At 36.5% G+C, this 17,836-nt stretch overlaps 1 protein-coding gene across 3 annotated transcripts in view; it reads left to right on the forward strand.

Moving 5' to 3' along the window:
* The window catches only part of LOC139936308 (synaptotagmin-16-like), a 55,964-nt gene that overhangs the window by 5,354 nt on the left and 32,774 nt on the right, over positions 1-17,836 (forward strand). For 2 of the 3 annotated variants that reach the window (XM_071931118.1, XM_071931141.1), the window contains exons 2-4: positions 2,149-2,267; positions 12,258-12,425; positions 14,754-14,930. In XM_071931118.1, the coding sequence (XP_071787219.1) occupies positions 2,246-2,267; positions 12,258-12,425; positions 14,754-14,930 (367 nt within the window). In that variant the 5' untranslated portion in view covers positions 2,149-2,245. Of the gene's footprint in view, positions 1-2,148; positions 2,268-4,478; positions 4,588-12,257; positions 12,426-14,753; positions 14,931-17,836 lie in introns of those variants that run through there. The other variant, XM_071931134.1, reaches the window with a different exon arrangement.

The raw sequence follows: 17,836 nt of genomic DNA on the forward strand, positions 1-17,836 counted from the left end.
TTCCTGAAGCCAAATCCATCGAGAAAAAAAGGTAGCAAAAAAATGGTCACGGAATCCAAAGATATGACCCTACTATAAATAACAATTCAGCAATTTAAAACTATTGTTCATGTTTTGGGGCCTAGGCGTAGGAGTACAACTTACGATTGTATTGTGTACATGTGCCAAGTGACCGAACGACGTTACTCTAAAAGGAACAGAATTCCTAAATGGAAAGACAGAACAGAGACAACTCTTTCACAACAATACAAATATTGATTCCCCCCCCCCCCCCCCCTTTTGGAAGCGAAGAGCAGCAACAGATCTTGTGAAGGAAGAGTAATCTATATTGTCAATGGGCTTAACTGTATTCTTCCAAATCCACTTTGTCAATAAAGGAGTTCAAAATGCTTTTAAAAATTGATTAGTTTCGTGTTGTGTTTCAATATGCAGGATAGTAGGGCCTAATGATACATAGTATGAAAATTACCATTTACTGTGTCTTACCATAGAAAGCTTACCAGGGTGGCATGAAGATAAAATTGAGGAGTAGGCTTAGTTCATGTACTGCAGTGCTTAAAAGTTTGGAGAAAAATCCACACAAGTCTGCATGGCTTTTACATGTACATGTAGCTCAAATTTGTTACTGGTCCAGAATTTCAAAATAACGGACAAAATATCTACAGTTAATCAATCCCGAAAAACTTGTTTATTTGAACAAGTAGGCTGTTAAGAGAAGATTTATCTATTTGATTTTAGAATTTAAAAATATTTATCAGGCTCAAAGTCAACAATAGAATCATTTTTGTAAATAAAGATAATACACTTGATACTGAAAAATTGGAGACCACCAGTCTGGTCGTGAGGTTACTGGCCCATTAAACACTGGCCTCTCAGGCTTCTTGTCCAGGGTAAATTTTGAGCTTGGAGAAATATGTATGTGTTTACATGAAACAAGTATTTTGAGCTCTAATGATTTGTAAATATTATTTATGGATGTTGAAGGTCATACCTTGTAAACCCTAACTAGTGATCAGAAAGCTCCCCACAATGATGATGACAGTGGCACTGTTTCCTACAATGTTATGTACTTTTTATGGGATCACCCAAATCCAAAAACACAAATTTTCTATTAATCTGCCTCTGTTGTAATTCCTCTGTAGGCCTAGGCTTATTCTAAGATATTTTTTTCTCAAATTTATTCTTCCAAATTCTCTCATTTTTTCGAATATATTGAGTAGCATCTTGACAAAGCAATTGAAGTAATTTGTTAGACACCATTTGTTTAGACATTAATTGATACACCTTTGTCAAAAACCTACATGTAGGATCGATAAACCAAATTCTCTAAAAATGTCTTCTGTATGAAAATCTGCTTTGGTTTAATCCTCTTTTAAGATCATAGTTTTAAGATTAAGGCCTTAAAGTAAGATGCAAGTATCTTAAGTTTTTTGTTTAGTATGAACCAATGACACTATGAGTAAATGACAAGTGTGTTTAAAAAAGAAAAAATTATGTAGACCTTCTGTCGTGTCATCTTTGATGGGATAGTCCTCTAAAAGCAATTTGACACTAATGGCTTAAAGGCAGTGGACACTATTGGTAATTACTCAAAATAATTATTAGCCCAAACCTTACTTGGTAACGAGTAATGGAGAGAGATTGGTAGTATAAATTTTTGTGTGAAACGGCTCCCTCTGAAGTGGAGTAGGTCTCGAGAAAGGAGTAATTTTCCACGAATTTGATTTCGAGACCTCAGATTTAGAATTGGAGGTCTCGAAATCAAGCATCTGAAAGCACACAACTTCGTGTGACAAGAGTGTTTTTTCTTTCATTATTATCTCGCAACTGTGATGACCGATTGAGCTCAAATTTTCACAGGTTTGTTATTTTATGCATATGTTGAGATACACCAAGTGAGAAGACTGGTCTTTGACAGTTACCAATAGTGTCCAGTGTCTTTGAAATAGAACTCAAACCCAAACTATCCTAATTAATTCTGTGTTTTATGTAAAATGTTCTCAAATTCAGGATGCATTCATTTTATGTGATAATTTACATGGTATTTAGGTTTATATTCATACAACCAAGGTGAATGGTGTAAAATGCATTAGTTACATCATGGAAATATGTCCCAATAACTATTTACATTGATGTTTGATCCTGCAGAAGTTTAATCACATTGGGAGCAACATTATTCTGACTGGCACCAGCATCTATCTTCAGCCGATTCCATCACATAATAAGTGTTACTATAATTAGCAAAATGGAAGACACCGTTGGAGGCAGTAAGCATGTTTTATTGTATTATTCTTGTCTTAATCTACATTATAATATGTCATCTTGAATATACATGTAGGCTTCAGTCTAAGTGTGTGTTCATTTGTCTTCCTCAGAGTTGGCTGTTTTGTCATTTAAGAATAGCTTGCACAATATGATTTATTTACCTGTAATCCGAAATCTAGATAATACATGTACTTACGATGGTTCACGTACTACATGTAGTTGAGTCCAAAAGAGTTAAAAACAAAAAATATTGGCTGTGAATTTTTGCCAGCAGTGGCATGAGAAAGATTAAAACATATTGTGCACAGCCTTAGAAAATGGCAAAGCGTAAATGTCTCGCTATAATCATGCGGTAGCTGGGGTTAAGATTGAATCACTTATACTGATGGACAAGTCCATTTGAAAATGAAAATCACCATTTTTATTTTTAAAAAGTATCTTACAAGTCTTGGACTGGACTTGTAGCTTGATCAACTTATTATTTAATACAATTTTTAGCTCAACACAAACAGTAAGTCCAGAATTTGCTGGAGATTTGGGTGGCATTTCTGTTTGAAAAGTGGATTTTTCCATCAGTATGTTTTTGGTTTTGGTGAAATAACCCCAATATTCATTTTCATATATTTTTATCCATGCAGAAAATATTAACCCAAGCTTCACCCTTTGTCAGGTACATTGTAGAAATTTTATTTATAGCAGGTCGCCATTAGTCATTGGACATGTGGGGCATGCAGGGTCATTCCTTGAACATCGTCATGGACCCTGTGTAAAACAGTGAAAAATGAGTTTATTGTTTAAGACTCTTTCAGTCTTAGATAATCTTCTTGATTTATGCAATTTGTAATCAAAGACGTTAAACCAATATTTGTATGAGAGTAATTATAAGTTATCACACAAGCGTGAGTGGAATACAGAAAAATATAGCGCTTCTGCATCTCATATCCAAAGAGGCCTCGTAGGATATGGGACACAGACGCGCTTAATTTTCCGTATTTCCACGAACGTGCGTGTGATAATGTATTTATCTTCAAGCAAACTTGGCGCGTGACATAGAACACACAGTACGCATGGTAGTGATATTAGCCGTGCAATATAGGTTTTATCACCACTCCATTCTGCGAATGTGATTGGAGGTTTAGCGCGTACTTGAAGATAATATATAAGTTATCACACAAGCGTGAGTGGAATACAGAAAAATATAGCGCTTCTGCGTCTCATATCCAACGAGGCCTCGTTGGATATGGGACACAGACGCGCTATATTTTCCGTATTTCCACGAGTGTGCGTGTGATAATGTATTTATCTTCAAGCAAACTTGGCGCGTGACATAGAACACACAAGACGCCGGTAGTGATATTAGCTGAGCAATAGGTTTTTATCACCACTCCATTCTGCAAATCTGATTGGAGGATTAGCGCGAACTTGAAGATAATGCCTGTTTCCAGCATGGTGTTTATATCCCTACTTTGGAGTTTGCCTATATTGTCAGGAAGACCATCTAAAATAAACAAACAAACAAACTGGAACAAATCTCAGTGTGCTAACATAACAAGTAAATTAGCAGTCACCCAGAGAATGATCAACTTACAAATCCAGAAAAAAAATTCCATCGCAATTTAGCTACCAGTGAATTTTTTAAAAGTAAACAAATCACTATAGCTCTGTCTAAACACATAAGTGTACATATCACTTGCCACATGATCATTTGCTGTTTCACTTGTATTTATAAGAACAAATGCAAAGAGAGAAAAAAATCCATATAGTATGCCACAGCATCATCAGGCACGGGATTACACCGAGGCCAAAAAAGGCCTCTTGAAATTTGAGGTTGGTTGAATTATGATTGATTTTAAAAATCTTTTCTTGGGCAGGAAGATTTACACACTTACCGTAAAGGCAGAAAGTACATGCCCTGTTTTTCCTTGGAGGGGGGGGGTCTGAAGGAAAAGAAATAAGTACATTTTGATCAAAACATTACCCATAAGGCAATACGAAAGGAGAATTGTATAAAGTGATTGCTTCAAATATAGTATGGTATGTCTATGACACGTATGCGAAATACATTTGTGGAACAACACACTTTTGGAAAGTACGGAATACATGTATTACAATCCATGTAAGTTTTTGCAAATGATTAAAAGCAGTGTTTGTATTTCATCCATTTACTTGTTTCATATTTGCCATCAGTTCTCTAAATCCCTGCTTGTGTGGAGGAGTAGCCCCCCCCCCCCTTTTGGCCAAGTGTATCTTCTTAAGAGACTTGCTCAGTCTTCCCCTATTGTAGGTCCACCAGGCAGCTGCTCAAACTCAGCAAAATGCTTCGTGAGTTTCCATCCTGCATGAAATCTGCCTGATTGTCTCAAATCAATATCTAACTACCTATAAACAATGTTTCTCTCTAGAAATCACTCCAAACCTCACTCTTTAAAAACAACTTTTACAAATTTCTGTTTCTGTTGCAACAGACTCTTATGATTTTTTTATCTTTCTTCTGTTGTGCATCTTTCTACATTAATTACTTGTGGTTTATATTAATTAGTTAAAGGAACTTTACAGAATTGGTAAGAAAAAAACTTGTCGTAGATCACAGATACATAAAACTCACATGTTCTAATGATGATGCTAGTAGAAAACATCCTCGAAATATTTTTATTTGAAAAGTTATATTTGATGAGAAATTAATGAAACTTATTTCCCGTTTTGATAAGAGTTTTATGCTCAGTGAGCGTAATATACCTCTTTTTTTTTTAATCGTTGTCATGCGAAATGTGTTATCGGCTTTTCACGATTTGTTTGTGACCCAGATGGCCGATCAATTACAAACTTCTACAGGTTTGTCAGTTTACAATGTAATGTATGTATAGGTGGTTTACAGTAGGGCTTACACTGACAGCAACTGATTTGTTAGCAGAAAAAAACAACAATTTTGTAATGTTCCTTAAATCTGCAATTAATGTCAAAAAGACATGTAACGCAGTACAACAACACGAAAATTCATTATTAAAAAAAATGATGCTTGTTAATTTACTTGATTTATTTGAGACCAAATGAAGGTTTTTAGTCTTCCTTTCAACTGTCTTGAGTAACGAAGTGCAATCCGTAAGAACGCATTACATGTATATATAGAAAAAAGATGCATGGTAGTTGACTTAAAAATACATTTTACCACAAGCAATGAAAACAAACTGGTGTTAGTCATCCAATGTAACATGTGCATGTAGCTTCAGTTAAGTGTAAAATTAGCTGGCACATGTTTCAAGTAATTTTAGATGCGCATTGAAAACTTGCCGCATTGCCTGTCCTTGTTATAAATACATTTTACAAGCACCATCAGTTTGTAATAAAAATAAATATTGTAAGTGGCACTTGCATGAATTGCTCTACCATTCCCGAAAGGTCATCAGTGATCGCATATTATAAAAACAATTTATAAACAATTTATATGCTAAAGGCTATTATATCAGGGCATTTTTTTGTTGTTTCTTGGGCAACTTGGAAGCAACATATTCCACTGGAACTGTATGCAAAAGGAACACTTTGGCCGCACAAGGGACATTTTTTTATTCATGTTCTGTGTCACACTCACTATCCACTAAGAAATTAATTTCAGAAATCTAAGGTGTGAATGAATTTTCTAATTGGAGGTTTTTCTGGGGTTGGTTGTTTGTAAATTGCCTCGTGTGACATGGCCTTAAACCGGACAGGGCATTGACAATCTGAAAGTCACAGAACATAAATAAAAAACCTACGCAAACAAGTGTTATACTTCATAGAGCTTTATTCAACCATGGTTGGAGCATGGAGATGCGCGCGCGTAAAACAATGTAGGTCACAGGTATAAACCAGAGCACTCGATTTTGGCGCTGTGCCAGCCGTGTCTTTAACGCACAGAAAGGAAACTGTCTGTTCGTGAAAACGCAAATCAAGGATCTTGAGGTTTTTGTCCTTCACCATCTTAGCATATCTAAGAAACTAGACGACTTTTAGGTCTATAAATTAGAGAATTGTTAGATACCGTTAAACTAATTCGAAACCACCAAAAAAAATCAAAATGAGTTTTTATTGATTTTTCACAATATTGTCCCTTCGTGAAAACAGTGACGATGTGTTACAATTCATGGAACTTCATTCAACCATAACTACGCATTTTTATGTCTTTAATAGATGTTAATCATTAAATTTCTTCTCTTGAAAAAATAAAAATATCCAGGGTCAGCCATATTTTTTAGTGTAGCATAGGTCGGGTTACGCCAACATAACATTTTATTCAAGCCTAACCTGTGAAAAATGCTGGCACAAGCACATAGTTGTCCTTTCTCTATGGTTATAACGATTGCTTATCATTAAGGAGTTCTATCAAATTGACTCCTGTATGCTGTATTGAGTCTCATGTAGCTTTGACTACATGTAGCTTTATGTAACACAGTACTCCAACAAATTGTCAATTTGCTGTACCAGTATATCTTGCACTAGGCCTGCCCGCCATGGCACACTGTATGGAAAGGCAAAAGAAACTTCTTTGCATGACTGCATCATAGTACATCATCAAAGAATGTGATTATTGTCACTAGGGTAGATTCAGTCGTTTCACAATCAGAGTGGCATACACTACAGGTAAATAAGACACTCCCACAAACTCACACAAAAAGTAGAAAATAAACAGTCTGATGGATGCGTACTTGTTTGTTCCAAGATTTTAAATTTTGTAACTTTGGATACACACATGGCACTGGTCATCAAAACTGGCATCAGAGAGATGCGCCCTCCCAGACCCCAGCTCATCAAACACGTCAAATATGCTACTTTGTTGTAAATTAAATTTTAAACACAGACATCAAAAGAAAATTGTTCTTTGGCCCATCCCGAGGGCCACAAATATGTGAATTTGCCATCATTACATTGGTGTGTCTCCTCTAAGATTGATATCAATGTATTTGGGCTCTTTTGACGTTTTTGAAGCCTCGTTTTATTTTTGTGTACATCTGAAAATTTTCTTTACCCTGATCATCAGTATCTGCAAGGTTCATACCTTTTCAAAGAAATATAGTCCTCATAAATCCTTTAGTTTTTGCTAAAATATCAAGAGTTATCTGTGCCTAAAAGACATACAAGTGTGAGTGAGGAAAAAAAGAAGCAAAAAAACCACTAAATTATAAGCAATCACTGAACATTTAATCATACTTCTATTTCCCTTTCAAATTTTATTTGAATGAAAACATTCATGAATAAAAACTGGTTTAATGTACTAGTTGGTGTGCTAGAATTTCTAATTGTTAAGAAATACTGTAAGTAAAATATCATGTATCATGACTCCAACATGTCTTTACAGGCGAAGTTAAACACAAAAACTTTATATATAAAAAAATTATGATCAGTCTACACAAATATAGATGTAGCTGGAAGAAAACATTTCAGACTATCTTTGGGGTTTTCCTCCCACATCATATACTGCAACTTCCTTCCATGTCTTCTCTCCATTTGGGTTCTTGGCTAGTACAGTGATTAAGTTCTCTTTTCTGAGAATCCTTTAGCTTCCAAATCAGAACAAATTAAATGAAGTGAAAAATTAAATTCAAATGGTAAAACATAAATAAACCAGCGCTGGAAAGGTTAAGTATGTTACGTTTCAATATAGTTTTGTGGTTTACTCTTAAGAATATCCTTGGTTTCAGTTGCTATATTTCTTTCTCAAACTTTTGTATTCTTCTTCTTCTTCTTAACAGGAGTTCAATCTTTCTCTTGGATTCTTCCGTGGTGAATAAACAAGCATTTTCTCTTATTGGTGGTAGTGCTATTTATTGCATGACATGCATGTACTTCCCGCTCCGCCCAAAATGTTTTAATGTAGTTGGATGTGATGTTGATTTCTGTTGTACAAATGTTGTATTGCAATGTGTAGATAACTTACTGATGAATGAGTTATGTTATCAGGGAGTTCCACCATCCAACATTGACCGTTAATGAAATCACTGATTTGGTGTAGGCTGTGGCTTAGGCTATGGCTTAGGCTCTGGCTTGGACTATGTCAGTAATTCTGAAAATGTACAAATGTGAACCGCTCTGTGAAAATGAGTCAGATGTAGGCAATTTCAGGAAATGAGTTATATGCATGGCTGGAAAGAACACATCAGCAGCAGTAATTTGGTATATGTCTAAGCTTTGGGGTGTATCGTGTTGCTGAGTTACTTCCGTTTGAAATTAGCCACTACACCATTTTTTGTGAAAAACGAATTACAAGTAAAATGATATTTTAAACTACCATTGTGTGTAAAAGGATACAAATTAGACATAAGTTCGATCACAAAATTGTTGTATTCATAGCTTTATTGCCTTTTTTTTTTTTTTTTTTTTTTTTTAAATACATTTTCCACATTATTAACTGTCCATAACTTAATATTGCATTGGGCGTCATGTGACTCATTTTCATAGAGTGGGTCACAATATACTTTCAGTACAGGAGGACCATGCCTAAGCTGGAGCCAGTGTCAAAAGCTTAAGTCGTGGTTTCGGAAAAGGACTATAGACAAAGCCGTCCTCCATGAGTTTTGGAAACACTGTAGGTTTTATCATTTTTAAATACATTGTACAAGTTTATCTTAGTGTTATTATTTTTCAGAAACTTTTCGAGCTCCTGGAGTAATAATGTCCCTGCAAATATATTGTTTTCAAAAATGAAACCCTGACTTCCAAAGGAAAGACAGTTTCTCATAATAAGCATTGCGATTTGCTCCCTTTGGGAGAATAATATGAGTATGCGTTAACCATGAATCGGAAAACCTGCTTCGGTATGCTGGAATTTCAGAGCACTTGGTAGCTCTAAAGGTAGCTCTAAATTATGCCATCCATCATCCATTTCAGAAAAATTTGGCGTAAAAAGAGAAGGCCCTTAACAAGAGTAGGCCCCGAAATAAGGGCCTACACTTTATCTGACACAAATTTGTTAAAACCCTTGCTTGTAATTTGCAAATAAAACTGACCAACGAAATGTACAGTATGGCAGGAAAGTTTAAGTTTGAATGAATTTATATGCAAACAACTAAGGTGGAAATTAGTTGTTTGTACTAAAGACCGTTTGGTTATGTACATACTGCACACTACTAGCAATTATTATTGAAAGTAATGCATACTAATGGAAGGGTTGCCAGCAGTTTGATGTTGCAATGTATTTCAAATGGTGATCCCTTGTGCTATTGGAATTATCAGAGCGTCAGCTGTCGCGCACAAATGAAAATCTTCATGAAATTTTAATTTTGTTTCAAATACATAATGAATACGACAATGGATAAGTCACAATCCTGCAGACTTGTTTTTATAATTATTGGAAACTTCAGATGTCCACTGGATAAAATTACACAAAACTGACAGAAGTCTGTGGCAAAATGCAAGTGGCATCATGCGTGCAAAAGAGAGATAAGTTTCTATCGTAATAAAAAATTATAATTGCAGGAAAAACTGACTAGTAGCTGCCTGTAATATGTCACGCATGAGCGATGCGTCATGGATGTCTTCTAGTACATGCCAATAATGCAATTTTACTGCCTTCTTTATTACCACCAAAGGACCGAGATGGCATTATTTACATAATTAAAAGCAGTTATGGGGAACAAATATTGATGACACCAGACAAAAAAAAAATTGAAAAAAAAAAACGTGTACATTTATGTATTTTGGGGAGGTTTTATTTCAGAAGACATTCCGTTACATTAATTGTTTCATAGAACCTTTACTTGCTGAGGGGTTGTAGTATACATGGCCTTGTTGAAGATATGTTTGCTCACAATTTGTCTCTTGCTGACCATTTGACTTGAGAGAGTTGGTTGGCCTTTGAACCCTTCACAAATAGCCTTGAATGTAGTAATTAACAACTTGATGATAACTGCATTTAAATGGTCCTTGAATATGTCAACAACACTTTTACTACACCAGTGGTGTTAGTGTTAATGTTAATTGTCAAATTACATGTAAGTGACCATAAGTGGTTTTTTTTTAGCTACTTACGTGTTCATGATTGATAGATTGTATTGTGTTGTGTAGTTGCTTCGGTCATTCTTGTATGATTGTCATGGATGAAGATGATAGCTTTCAGTGTACCTAATTACATGTGTATGTCCCCTCATAGATTTATATTAATACGTGCCTGTACAGCCCTGTGCCATTAGTGTTTTACCTGAAGTACATTTTATATTATTGTGTTGGTGTTAGTGGAGAGTCAACGCAGCGTTCAGCAATTGAGAATTTGCCTGTAAATACACATGTACTTGACATAGCTTTTTTTAATACTCTGTACTCTATGGTGTCTGAAGAAAAAAAACGGAAAAGAAAAAACAAAATGTTTCCATAGAGGAATTCTAAAGAATGGGTGCTCCACAAGGATTAAAGGAATTTTAAATGAAGTATATGTGAGGAATTAAAGTACAGGGAGAAAAAAGGATCATAAATTGTCATGGGTGTTAACAATATAATATGTGAACATTTATAATGCTTCAAATGTTAGTGACAAGTTGTTTATGTGTGTGTGTTGTGTCATTTATGTGGCTGTTGTAAAGTATCCGTTTATGCATCTAGGGCCCTTGTTCTATGTGGCTTGTGCAATTGTGCGTGTCTGTACTGGGCATCCTATCTATCTGCATGACACCTGTTACCAATCAATTTATTTTAACTCTGTTTATTGTCATCACTTTTAATTCTGGTTTGCTTTGGATTGTGTTCACACCTGTATGTAGAATACAGCAGTAAGTATGGTGTGTCGTGCTTTTTTATAATTTCTGGCGTGGTCTCGTCTGCAGTTTAAAACAACTATAAAGGTACACACTAATAAAATAATGGCTAACCTCATTATTATTTTTATTTTTTAAGTGCTTGATACCAAATGTGTCTTTGTAGCATTACCAATCTTACAATCGAGCAATATTTTCATCTGAAGGAGGTACAGAAACAAATAAGTTTTATTACTTTGCTTCTTGTTTCTTCCTATTGGCAAGTAGCATAACTCCTTATAACTTTTGTTTTGCACTCCGCAAAATTTCTGCCGTCCTATTACATATAACTGGACGGTTTTTAAAAATCATTTTGGTCATGATAATGTATGGAGAGAAAAAATGTTACTTTGCCACTTGTTTCTTCCTATTGGCAAATAGCATAACTCCGATAACTTGTTTAATAACTCTGATAAATTGTTGGTTGCTCTTCGCAAAATGTCTGCAGTTGTATTACCTGCACATGTTTTCATAATCATTATTTGGAAGATGTGAACCTCTCCAAAGTTTTCAAGCTGAACTTGATCTCAGCAAAACAGCACCCAATTAACTTTGGTTAATACTGCACAATAACAAATTTCCAATGAAAATATTTGTTCATGAATTCACCTTCATCTAATATCTGACACTTGTGAATATTTCATGCTGTGAACGTGAGTAATACAACCTTCAATGCCTAACATACTAATTTATTAATTTGAAATAAACTTTGCATTCAGTGTTCTGAGTAGAATAATTTGTCTGATTTGTATGAACAAATCCCAAACATTGGCAGCATAAATTAGTGAATATATCCATCAACTCATTATCGGATAATTAAATTTAACAATACCCTCTCGAAGGACAAAGGGGCAATTAAATTAAATCACTAATTATTTGCTGTGCAATAGCTTTATGCATTTGAAAGCTCTCGAACATCACCACACACAAAAAACTCTGCAGTTATTTCTGGAACGTTATCCTCAAATTCTATTTGACATTGTTGTCTTGCTGTTTTGTCCAGACCCAGCCCAAGACATTCTGTCAGGTTTTCCCTGACCACACCTTTCACACCCCACCAAATCTTTTCGTCCCTCACACAAATCACCCTCTATCATACTGCTTAAAATCATTTAATGTTAACAAGTGCCTCCTTGAATAGTCCAATTTGTTTCTTGAACACACGGACGCGAGTATTTTCATGGTCTTCCTAGCCCAATTGTCTGACCCCACTACTATATTTTGTCTTTTGACTAGTCCCGTTAGCGGCCATCATTTTCATCTCCGTCATCGCTGGGATGCTGGTGGTGCTGCTTCTCTTCTGCATGTACCTCAACAAGATGGCCTGCTTCGTCAACTGTGGAGGCTGCGATTGCTTCGAGGAGAAGAAGGAATCAAAGAAAGATAAGAAGAAGTCCCAGCTGGGTAGGTTTGAGGGCAACGGTCCTGAAGCTTTTGCGCCATAGACCTTATCGCAAATACGCGGCACGCGCTCCTTAGGCATCAAATCAGGTGCATAGTGTTCTGATCAAGTTTGATCGCTTGCTAGACCAGCATGCACCTCATTCAACAGTTAGTGCTCACGCAATGGGTATTTGCGAAAAGGTCTATTTGCAAATGATATCATTTAAGTAGGGCGCCCTCTGACTAGAGGTCAAAAGAAGGTTGGTCATTGGCCCAACCTCTGCGCCACGCATACAAAGCTGGGTGTTTTTATTGTTTAGAGCTCTCAAGCCCGACTCATACTTCCTGCAAATGCTAATGCCATATGCATGTTGATGTCGCAGGGCTGTTTTCCCAGCAGATGTTTCGCAGGAGTTGAGCACAAGTCCACTGATGCAAGTTATGTGTCACATTCGCAGGAAGTAAAAACCAGGCTTAAGATGGCTGCTTGGTTATGTCAATGCCTAACCTCAATCCCTTTAGAAAGTGGTACACAATGATACAGGTGCCTTCTTATACATAGCACTCATATCTGTCACTAATTGACATTCGAGGCACTTCAAAATTTAGTATTTAAAGGCAGTGGACACTATTGGTAGTTGTCAAAGACCAGTCTTCTCACTTGCTGTATCTCAACATATATGCACAAAACAACCAACCTGTGAAAATTTGAGCTCAATCGGTCATCGAAGTTGCGAGATAATAATGAAAGAAAAACACCCTTGTAATACAAAGTTGTGTGCTTTCAGATGCTTGATTTTGAAATTCTAAATCTGAGGTCTCGAAATCAAATTCGTGGAAAATTATTTCTTTCTCTAAAACTACTCCACTTCAGAGGGAGCCGTTTCTCACAATGTTTTATACTACCAACCTCTCCCCATTACTCGTTACCAAGTAAGGTTTTATGCCAATAATTATTTTGAGTAATTACCAATGGTGTCCACTGCCTTTAAGTAACCTCCCAGAATAAAAAAACAAAAATTTGAAGACCTGTAAAAAACAAGCTCTTTTTCCATTTTGGACAACAGGTGTTTCTGGGTAACTTGTGAACAAGACTGATAAATAACCAAATTCTAGATGTATAGACCATGTGCTCTTTGTTTACCGCCCTCTATTGAAATGATAATTTGATATCTACTTGTAACTTGGACAAAGGGATGACTTTACATGTTAAATTGTCATTCTTTAAGGTGCTTCACCTAATTTTTGCCACATTGTTGGGAGGGGGGATGTGTATTAGAGAGCTAATTTTGTTTAGCCGAGGCAGTTGTAAACTTTCATTTTAGGGCAGTGAACAAAGTAATCCGTCAAAGATTATAGTATTAGTTAGCTAAATGTACAAGCTATTTTTTAGCGTTTTTCACTTTGTTTCTCTTTCACTTTCTAAATGGCATTATCTGTCAAACCTTTGGGAGAAAATGTGCATAATTTGTTGGTCGCTTGGCCAGATGCAAAGACTTCAAGATCACGTTAAAGGAACACATCGCCTTGGATCGGACGATTTGGTCCATGAAAAGCGTTTGAAACCCTTTGATATGAAATGAATATGGTTAGAAAGATGTTTTAAAGACAGTGGACATTATTGTCAAAGACTACTCTTCACAGTTGGTGTATCTCAACATATGCATGAAATAACAAAGCTGTGAATATTTGAGCTCAATCGGTCGTCGAAGTTGCGAGATAATAATGAAAGAAGAAAAAACACCCTTGTCACACGAATTTGTGTGCTTTCAGATGCTCGATTACGAGACCTCAAATTCTAAATCTGAGGTCTGGAAATCAAATTCGTGGAAAATTACTTCTTTCTCGAAAACTACATTACTTCAGAGGAAGCCGTTTCTCACAATGTTTTTTACTATCAACCTCTCCCCATTAGTCGTTACCAAGTGAGGTTTTATGCTTATAATTATTTTGAGGAATTTCCAATAGTGTTCACTGCCTTCAAAAGTAGAATATAATGATCCACACAAGTGTTACTCAAAATTGCACGGTTTTCATTTTACATCGCGAACTAACATGGTCGGCGATTTATGGGAGTAAAATTTTTGACTCCCATAAATGGCCGACCGTGTTAGTCGATGAGGTAAAACGAAAACTAAGCAATTGCGAGGCATATTTGTGTAGATCATTGTATTTTACTTTTACAACATCTTTCTAACATATCGATTTTATAACAAACGTTGCAGAACGCTTTTCAAGGACCAACTCGATTGATCCAAGGCAACGTGCTCCCTTAAATACGTCTTTAAATACATATTCAACCATTTTTAAATGCTAATTTATCTCTTAAAATTAATCCCATTTCCACAGGTGAGAGTTATGGTTATGATGAAGATGATTCCTCATCAGACAGCGATAATGAGATGCTGCTACGCTATGAGCACTACGTCAGCAGCGCCAAGGACAACGGCAACGGCAGCGGACTCGCCAAGAAAACCAGGGGTGGAAGCTTCAGGGCAAAGAGCTCCTCATCTATGATGAATGGAGGTATGATCCTAAAGTGTTTTTTCTTTAATAGACCCCTTGAATACGATAAACCTTTTCGCAAATACCCATTGCATTTGAACTACCTGTTGAATGAGCTGCATGCTGGTCTAGCTAGCAATCAAAGTTGATCACAAGTCAGACCAGCTTGCACCCCATTCCACGCCTAAAGCTGCATACCAAGTATTTGCGATAAAGTCTATGTCACAGACGTAAATAGCCCCCTCGCTGAGGTCAAAAGGAGGCTTATCGGTGGTGGGCAGTTTGTTTGTGTGTAGTGAGAAGTTGGTACTCTTTTCCCCTATTGGACCTTGGCAATTTCAGCTGAAGATTGACGGAAAGTGCTTGTGGTTCTTCATTTTTGTTTCAGTTTTAATAATTACATTTCAGATATTAAAATGGTATCATAATCTGGTTAAGCTGTATCAAGTACAACAACCTGCGTTTAAGAAGCCATGTTTGGTACCCAAAAGTGCATGTGTATACACAGGGTGCTAGACTAGGCTGCACTTGGGTTGTGCTGCATGTGGACAGAAAATGGGCGTCCAGCAACCACTGGACTGAAGAAAACTGGTCCCTCTCACGAATGGAATTTTTTTTTGTGGGGGGAGGGGGAATATAGCTCAAAATTTGTACCGGACCATACATGTTATTTATTTTACAACACCAGAATCAAAATCAAGCACTAAGAGAAGATATTCACTATCCTTGATACTCGACGGAATTGAAAGACATTAAATCAACTTTGACGTCAAAAATGTTTTCACAAAGATATTCCACAATAAGGTACCTTAACAATAACATCTATTAAAAAAGAAACCTTAGCATACTACTATTCAATAAAAAAAACCACACAATACCACCGGGCTTGCCATTTGCGAATTTACTGGCCCTTCGCTTGAATCACTAGCCTAGGGCCTGTGGTTCAGTGTTAATTTTGAGCCCTGCCTCCATGCCGCAACTCTTAAAGCCAGTGGACACTATTGGTAATTTTCAAAGACTAGTCTTCAAAGTCCGTGTATCTCAACATATGCATAAAATAACAAACCTGTGAAAATTTGAGCTCAATCGGTCGTCGAATTTGCGAGATAATAATGAAAGAAAAAACGCCCTTGTCACACGAAGTTGTGTGCTTTCTGATGCTTGATTTCGAGACCTCAAATTCTAAACTTGAGGTCTCGAAATAAAATTCGTGGAAAATTACTTCTTTCTCAAAAACTACCTCACTTCAGAGGGAGCTGTTTATCACAATGTTTTATATCATCAACCTCTCCCCATTACTTGTTTTCAAGAAAGGTTTTATGCTAATAATTATTTTGAGTAATTACCAAAATGTCCACTGCCTTTAATACATAGCTTTGAGAATCATGACCAGTCCAAGTCCATTATTGTGTTTTACGAACAACAGACCACAACGTCTCTGGCTAAAGCATTGGGCTTGGATTTCTTTCTTTTATTGCAGCAAAATCATACATCCTCAACATCTTTCAATAAACCCCTTGGTTCAAATATTTGTTGTTGGTATTGCAATCAAGAATCAAAAATGATTCTACCTTGTTTTTTGACTACCACTGTTAATCAACATATTTTCAGTCGCTTATATGTACATAAATGTTTTTGTAAACAAGAAGTTGTTTGTGGGTATTCCAAACTGACAGAGAATGCATTTACAACTGCATAGTTAAGTGGTTAAATGAGTCAAATTGGTCCCAACTGTGTAATTTGATGACGATCACTTAACTGCGCTGTTTAAAGAATCCAACTCTCTTGTGTTGAACTCTCGTTTAATAATAATAATAATAACCGGTTTTTATGTAGCGCTTTTCACACCTGGAGGGCGTCCCAAAGCGCTTCACATTATTACCCATATACTTATAGCATATGGATGATCGCTCTTGGAACACTCCCGATTACTTACGACAAACTGTAATCTTGATTGTTCCCGGTACTGTAAGGCAAGAGGAAAGAGATCTCTTTGGTCCGATTATTTTATTGTTTGTTTTATTGAATAGTTTCCGACAACTGCCGCATTTACTGAGAACTTGGGTTGTTGCATTTTATGGGCTGTGCGAGCATTCTTTCTTATACTCAGCCAAGAGGAAGTTCGAGTTGGCATAATGGTTAACAAAAGGTTGACCGTTTGCACTCGAACCCAGGCTGTTCGACCATGGGTTGACTTCTGTGGTCGACCATTTGGAACCAGCCTCAAGCCGATGGTTTCTTCAGTGGTCCCAACAGCATGTTTCATTCTAACATGTGTGCTGCTAAACTAAAGGTTGACTAGACTTCGAAATGAGTCGTTCGAGTAAGTGCATTACTGCGCATGTTTGCTGGTCAGCAGTCAACCACGGTTCGACTCTATATGCCCACTCAAACTTGCTCCAAGTGGCTCAACAACCAAATTTCAGGTTAAAGAACGTTTTCTCCACAGGTATGAAGTTTTCCTAAGAGCCTTGCAATGACCTTATAGAGGATTGCTCTGAACGTTGTCTAGTACCGTAGCTGCACTTTTCATTTAAACAATCAACCAGAACCTGTGGTGCAGTAGACTATGTCATGTCTGTCAAACATGGACAAATCTGCACAATGATACTTGTTGATTATTTCCAAGATGCATTGTGAGATGTTAAGAAGGCGGATATACATGTAGGAAATCATTTGGCTGGTTTATTTTGTCTCGAAAACACTTTACAGGAAGAGCCTCAAGACCCTTGCCAATATTCAAGACCGTGGATGAGCGCCAGCCAAGAGTTCAGTTCATTTATCAATCAGTTTGAACTTTCAAATTGTCTGGCAAAAATTTGACGATAAATTAATCACATGATTTAATATGACTATGGCTGTCTTTGTTTTAAAAAAGGTATAATATATTACAATGTTAAAGTTTCTGGAATTTCATTGAGGCCAAG

This window comes from Asterias amurensis, chromosome 1, assembly GCF_032118995.1.
Source record: "Asterias amurensis chromosome 1, ASM3211899v1".
NCBI classification, from domain to species: domain Eukaryota; kingdom Metazoa; phylum Echinodermata; class Asteroidea; order Forcipulatida; family Asteriidae; genus Asterias; species Asterias amurensis.